At 45.7% G+C, this 6964-nt stretch overlaps 1 protein-coding gene across 2 annotated transcripts in view; it reads right to left on the minus strand.

Moving 5' to 3' along the window:
• CHAF1A (chromatin assembly factor 1 subunit A) overlaps positions 1 to 6689 on the minus strand; it is a 14930-nt gene extending 8241 nt beyond the window's left edge. The window contains exons 1-6 of one of the 2 annotated variants that reach the window (XM_042811151.1): positions 6567 to 6689; positions 6253 to 6303; positions 5217 to 6037; positions 2931 to 2987; positions 1020 to 1261; positions 384 to 444 (exon numbers count right to left, since the gene is read on the minus strand). In XM_042811151.1, coding sequence (XP_042667085.1) covers positions 384 to 444; positions 1020 to 1261; positions 2931 to 2987; positions 5217 to 6037; positions 6253 to 6303; positions 6567 to 6573 — 1239 coding nt within the window. In that variant the 5' untranslated portion in view covers positions 6574 to 6689. Of the gene's footprint in view, positions 1 to 383; positions 445 to 1019; positions 1262 to 2930; positions 2988 to 5216; positions 6038 to 6252; positions 6304 to 6408; positions 6513 to 6566 lie in introns of those variants that run through there. The other variant, XM_042811153.1, reaches the window with a different exon arrangement.
• Between the last annotated feature and the right edge of the window lie 275 nt (positions 6690 to 6964).

Raw genomic sequence — 6964 nt, forward strand, 5'->3', positions numbered from 1 at the left:
ACACACACACACACACACACACACACACACACACACACACACACACAGATTCCAGTGTAATTGCTAAGACAACAAATGCAGAAAGAATTTAACAGATAGAACAGAGACAGCAGCATCTAAACAAGACAAGAGAACTGCAAGGTCTAACTGGTGGAATGGCACTACCTGATCCCATGGGACTGACTCTGTTTCAAAGGGACATGCTCACTTCCCAGCAGCAGATGCTGCAGGGGCAGCAAGGCAGTGTGCTGCTGTACTGAGAGAACTTCAGGGAGGGTAAAGCAGCAGTTCCACAGCTAACAGCTCAGCTGCACTCAGCAGGGTGCCAGGGAGTCCATTCACTGCATTTCACAAGAACAGAAGAGCTTAGAGAGAGCATTTACCTTTTCCTCCTCTTTTAACCGTTTCTCCTCTTCTTTCTTTCTCTTCTCCTCAAGTTTTGCCCTTAAATATAAGAGTTCACAAATCAAAGTCACAACTCAAAGTATTTGCTTGGACTTTGGCAGGTGAGAAGCCTTAATTAAGAGCACATCACATTATGCACTAAGATAATTTGTTAAACAAGCACGGCACTTGACTGAAGCGTATAGAAGACTCTCTTCATTCCTTCTAAATCAAATATTGAACTGATTTGGGCACAGAGTATGGAGGATGCTTCAAATTTTCCTCAATACAAAAAAAGGTATTTAATGAGTTATCACAATACAAATGACTTCCTCAACAGAAGACAGCAGTACCAGCAAATGCAAAGCTAATAGTAAGAGTGGTCAGGAAGGGAAAACTCAGTGGTCCATGACAGCTCTTTTCAGCCATTTCTGATCAGAAAGCCAGCTCAGCCAGCAAGCAAAAAGCAGGGCTGGCATTAAGATCTGACATCCTTCCACCACTTTGAATATATTCAGTGACAAATAGGCACATGCTGTCCTGTGCTCTAAAATAGGGGGAATATGGTGGGTCTGCAGAGGTTACCACATCATCATCCATTATTCCCCATGGCCTTTAGAAGCCAAGCCACTTACTCCAAGGCTTCCTGCCTCTCCTTGCGTTTCTCCTCCTTCACTCTCAACTTCTCAGCCTTTTCCTTTTCCTCTTTTTCTTTCTTTTCTCTTCTCTCTTTCTCTTTCAGTTCTTTCTCTTCCTCTTTCTTCTTCTTTGCCTCTTCCTTGGCTCGCTCCTTTGCAGCTTTTGCCTCTTCTTTCAGCCTTCCTTTTTCCTCCCTTTCTGCTTGTAACTTCTGCAGCTTGTCAGCACGCTCCTGATCCTAGTTCAAGAAAACCCATTAAGTGTCTTTGTGCACAGAAGCAGCTGCTGGCACACACAGCTGACTGAAACAAGGACACAACTTCTCCAACTGAGATTCTTCACCCATCCACAAAGACCTGCAAGGTTCCAGCTCCTATGGCTGCACTTAGGAACTGCATCCTGTGTGCAGCCTCAGCTAGCTGACCTGTCTTGCGTGGCATTTTATTAGTTAATTTCTTTTCAGATAATCAGACAAGGCAAGGCACTCTGTGCTTAAAGGGTAGCATGAGAACAGTGAGGGAAGGTGACAAGAGTCAGTGTTGTTTTTCCACATTATTTCATTTCAAAGCAACTAAAATTCTCATTATGGGTCTACTGACATAAATGAGAACGTGGTATTCTGACTAATTAAAAAAAAAAAACTTAAGGGAAGTAATTTCCCTATGCTGTAGACATTGGTAACTCCACAAGGAAACTAGGATATGTCTGAACTCAGAGATATAAACAGCCTTCTGGTACATTTCCAATTTCTTTTTGTTTATTTCACATCTAAGTCTTCCTGGCAGGATGAAAAATTACTGAACAGCACCACAGTGTACAAATAATGCCAGAACTGTGCCAGAGGTAAAAAGCAACACTGCCAGAACTGAGTCATGGAACTCAGTAAAGATCTACTGGGTAGCTTTAGGAAGAGATACGAAGCAAACAGCAGGGGAAGTGGGCTGATTTAGCTTTCAACACTAAGCTTCCACATTCTCATCTCTTTCAAATGTAACTATTTACATAAATAAACATTAGAAGTGAATTACAGGGAAAAAAAAACAACCAACAGTCTGGAGCTTTACATGGGGCACTGTGAAAAGCCAGCATCTCAGGGAGTACACTGAGCCACTTATAGCTTATACAAAAAAATGCAACCAACCAATTTCTAAATTAGTCACTACAAAACACAGCAAGGATTCAGAAGCACAGCCCCTCCCAACTGCTGGTAAAATAACAGCCAGCTTTTCAGCACGCAGAGCCCACTCATGCAATGCTGGCTGCTTGAGAACTCCGTGTGATCCATCAGCCTCCTCTGCATTTTTAGCACTGCATGACTGAAAACAGAGTGAATGGACAGCAAAAATCACACCGCCGTTTTGTTTGGATGTTCTGGCTACCAGCATTGGAGTGGACACATAATGCAGCCTTAAGCATTCCCAGCAGTGATGTCCAATAGTTTCCATGAACCCATTGGTCCTCTTGCCTCACCTGCTGAAGAACAGATGCTACTTTTTGTGTTTTAAAGGGAGAAGGGTGAGAACAGTAAGGCAGGAACCCTAAATAAAAGCCTCTCAAGGATTTTGGTTGTGAGTGTCCACTCCAGAGGCTTCCACTCTCCAAGGAAGGGTTTGAAAACGCTCCCTTTGATGAGCAGTCAGCAACATTTACAGTCTCTTAATACCTTACTGAAGTGCACAGAAATGCAGTGCAGGCCACCCACAAGCAATCAGGTATGCATTAAGGAGATTTTTGGAACAAACTGAGTGCTTTAACCACATGCATTAAGACTCTTCCATATTCATCAGTGAGGAAAGCCAGGGAAAGAGGTGCTATAAGTAGACTGAGATGAAACGCACGGGGCTTTGCTTACTATTCAATGCAAAAGCACAGCAGCTTAACTTTCTATGTCAGTGAAAAAGCCTTACTCTTTGCAATCTCAGCTTCTCCTTCTCTGCAGAACTTTTGTGGAGTTTCTGAGATACCTGAAATCACAAAAAAGGAAGTTTTAGAGATCCGTGTCATTCCTTTCTCATGAGATGCTAAAACTACTAAGAAGAGCAGCAAGCTCCATTTAAATTACATTCACTTTTTCTTCAGGTTAATGTATCCAGCAACATAAGCATTCCTTCAGCACTAGATATGCTTGAACTCTATTCTTAGATCCAATCTCACTGATTTATAATAAGCCTGAACACACTAATTGTTTCAGTTTACATTAGGTCCTCCTATTACCAGGCTTTGCATAAACAAACCCTTCTTGTTACTCAGCCCTAAACATCATTTGCAATGTAACACCACGAGTCCAAAAACAAACAGGAGGTACAGCTGCTCCAAATCACAAGAGCACAACATTGACTCAAAGGAAGCAACTCTGCCACATAAACTTTTGTTTTTTATGTTACTGTTGTTATGCCAGATTATTTAGCTACAGCTTCCTAAGTACAAGGACTACTTTCAATATTCCCTTGCTGTTCCTGCTGGTGATCACAGCCCTCCTGTTCTTCCACTATTATCAACCCTATGGGTCACAGCTTCCTTTCAGTTAAAGCCATCATTCCCAAGGAAGAAAGGCACAAAGGTACTCTGTATCTAAAGAGTAGCACTCATTGACCTTAGCTTCTGAGCAGTCTATATTTCAGCTCACTCTGGCTTGCTTTCTTGTATCCTCTTCTTCCTCCTGCCATCCTCAGGCAAAGGCAGAGCATTCATCTCTGCATTTGGTCTGCTTTATTTTCTACATTCAGGCACAGAAGTTCAGAGTGTAAAGATGCATCAGGTGACTCTGTACTCACGTGATGCAAAACAAGAACACTTCAAACTCAGAGCTTTACTTTCTTGAAGTGTTTCTGCTTTAGAAAGCAGACATTCTAGCACAGACAATGGTGCAGATCAGCACAGACATCCCACTCTGGCAAACAGAATGAATGATGTGCCAACCTTGCCTCACACCAGGCAAAACCAATAACTTGTTGACGTGAATATACTACATCCAAAGTCAAGTGCTCTCTTCTGTTCTGTTGTACTAGGAATATTTCATGCCTACTTGAGTTTGTGAGTGTATTGTAGAGCGATACCACAAGTTTTAACAGCCAGAAGTCAGGACCAGGTAACTCCCCCCAGGCAGCACAGCATCTGAACACCTGAAAAAGCCCTCCTCGTTTTCCCCTCCAATCATGCAGTTAAATTCAAGCAACACAGCAGTCAGAGAGCTCAGCTGAACTTTGGGCAAAGCTTGGCTACAGTATCCAACTCACTCCCCAGGGCTGCTCTGCTGTAGGGGTTTCACTGCTGACTGTTGTGCTCCCAACCAGAGCATCCTCTCTTTATACCTCCACTGATCTGTTCCCCAGGAAGACCAAGCATTTTCCAACCACTCAACTCACAACCATTTCAGCCACCTGCACGGACACTGTTGGTTTTAAAAGCCTCCCCTTCAGCACAGCACCAGAAGTCCAATCACAGGTGTCTCTTGTTACAGGACAGGCAATGACCAGAAGCTAAACCAGATCCCAGCCCCAGCACACACAGGGCTGTTAGATCAGAGGTATCCCATCCCCTCCAGCCCTAAGCAGCATCTCATGGTCACAGGAACACACAGTGAATTATCCCTTAAGCAGCCTCCTGCTGGACAGGGCACACAAGATGGCTGACAGCACAAGCCTTATACACTTCATTCCTATGGAGACCCATTTGGCTTGTCCTCTGTCTTCAGAGGGAAAACTGCACTTCTGCTAATGCCCTATAGTTTCACTGAAAGGGTTTTTAACAGCCCAGATTCAAGATTTCAAAGCTGGTGGTGGAAGCTGACAAAAAAACCCCCACAGCAGCAACAGAGAGAACAGAATGGATGTTATAAAACAACACCTGCTGGACACAACTCTTTGAGCTCTGTCCTTATCCCAGTTACTAAGGTGTACATCCCAAGGCATACACTTCACAATCACTATAATGAAAAGAACCTGTAACAGGAGCTTAAAGCTGCACTCATGCTATTCAAACACAGCAACTCCAAACTCAAAAAGAGTTAAATAATCTAGCTACACAATTTAAAGGAGGATTCAAGAGGGTAATCATTCAGTTACATTATTAATAGACGGACAACACCTTCCATAAGGTCCCACAATCTTTGTGAATAACTTGTATATCCTTTTCATGACAAACAGTCCATCTACAGTGTAATAACTCTTAAACAACCAAGAAAAGAGACCAACCTTCCTAATAGGCGTTGAGACAGCTAAAGGACTAGTATTTCTCTTGCTTTCTGCAACAGGCTGTGCCTCAGGGGAGCTCACAGAGAGGGAGCTTAATGAGGAATTAGTAAGTACAGAGTCTCCTTCATGGGACAATTCTACGGTCTCATTTTCTGATGTGACACTTCCATCCAGAGAAGTGACTTGGGGAGATTTAGCAGCCATAATATCTTCAAGAAGCACTACAGGCATCTTCCCCTCAAATATGACGTCCTTCAGTTCACCCTGATTAACCTTCGTGTTTTCCAAGTTGTTACACTTAGTCAACCCAGAACAAGACTGGATTCCATCTACCAAATCTTCACCCTTATTTGCAATAGCTTCACACTGCACGTCAGTCTCCATTGAATCATCAGTTTGGCTGTTCTGGGTGGAATTCAGGCAACTCAGCTTGTTCGTATCTTTTCCTAGCACACCATTAGTCAGAGCTGCAGAAGATGCTTTTGAATCAAAATTAACGTGGTCTACATCATCACTGAGCCTTTGATTAGGCTCATCTACCGAGTCAATAATGACGATGATTTCATCTCTGTTATCTTTTGAGCCCTTTTGTATAAAGTGGTCTAAAGGACCCTTCCCGTTAACAAGTTTCGGAACAAAAGTCACATCTGAATTCAGCTGGCAGTCATTCTCCATATTGTCCGTGGAAGCACACGATGTGGCTGTGGAAGAATCCTTACTTTGGCCCAAACCACTCTTAGAACTCTTTCCTTTCTTGCCTTCTGCTTCTGCATCACATTTCTCCTTTGGTACAGGATTCAGGCGCTTGAAAGGCAACCGAGCTGCAACAAAAAACATTTGGCTATTTCAGTCACAGCAAACAAAGCAGCAGGGTAAGGAGAAATAAAATTTAACGCATTCATTTTGCTGTTAAACAGCAAAACGAAACCAGATTACAGCTGCAGGCAGTTCACTGCTGCAAATACTCCCAGGCCTGGTGGTTTTTGAAGGCATTGGGACTTTACAAGAGGTGACAGAGGCTCTCCCACAGCCTTACCTTGCACGAGTCTCCGCGGGGGAACGACCGCTTTGTCTCTGCACTCCATGGCTACAAAAGGGAAACAAAAAGAGCCCCGTGAATGGCCGGGCCACGCTGCAGCCCCACCACCGGCCCTGAGCAGCACCCAACAGGCACAGCCGGGCTCAGACTGACCTCCAGAGCTGAGGGAAACCCAACGACTGAGGAAACGGCACCGCTCGGGGCCTACACCGAAACGGGACCTCCACTCTTGGGCCTCCTTTGTTACCTCAGGAAGAACCCGCGCCCCCGGAGACCCGGAAGCCCCGCGATGCCTCCAAGCCTTCCCCTACCTGCCATGGCGAGGCGCCACGGCTCCAGCGGCAGCCGACCAGAGCGGACCCGGCCCGCTCCAACCCGTTCCGTCCGGTTCCGGCCCTGTGCCTCCCGCTCGTATTTGGCGGGAGCCGGGACGACCCCGCGCCTGTCCGCGCTGATTGGCGGAGAGCGCCCACGTGACTCGCTCTTCCGCCCGCCCTGCCTCCGCCCGCGTCTCGCGAGGAGCCTGTGCGGGAGGCTCGGCGCCGGCTCCGCCCCTACATCAGCATTGGTCAGAGCGAGAAGGAGAGGTGATTGGCGGTCACGATTGTCACTCTCGCTCGCTGGAAGCGCTGATTGGATGAAGATGACGAGGAAGGAGGAGCGCGGAAGGTCCCTCACCCCCGGGCCTGAGGCCGTGTTGCTGTCGGGC

This window comes from Centrocercus urophasianus, unplaced genomic scaffold (assembly GCF_019232065.1).
Source record: "Centrocercus urophasianus isolate 14NV4802_14NV808 unplaced genomic scaffold, USGS_Curo_1.0 seq_1207, whole genome shotgun sequence".
NCBI lineage: Eukaryota > Metazoa > Chordata > Aves > Galliformes > Phasianidae > Centrocercus > Centrocercus urophasianus.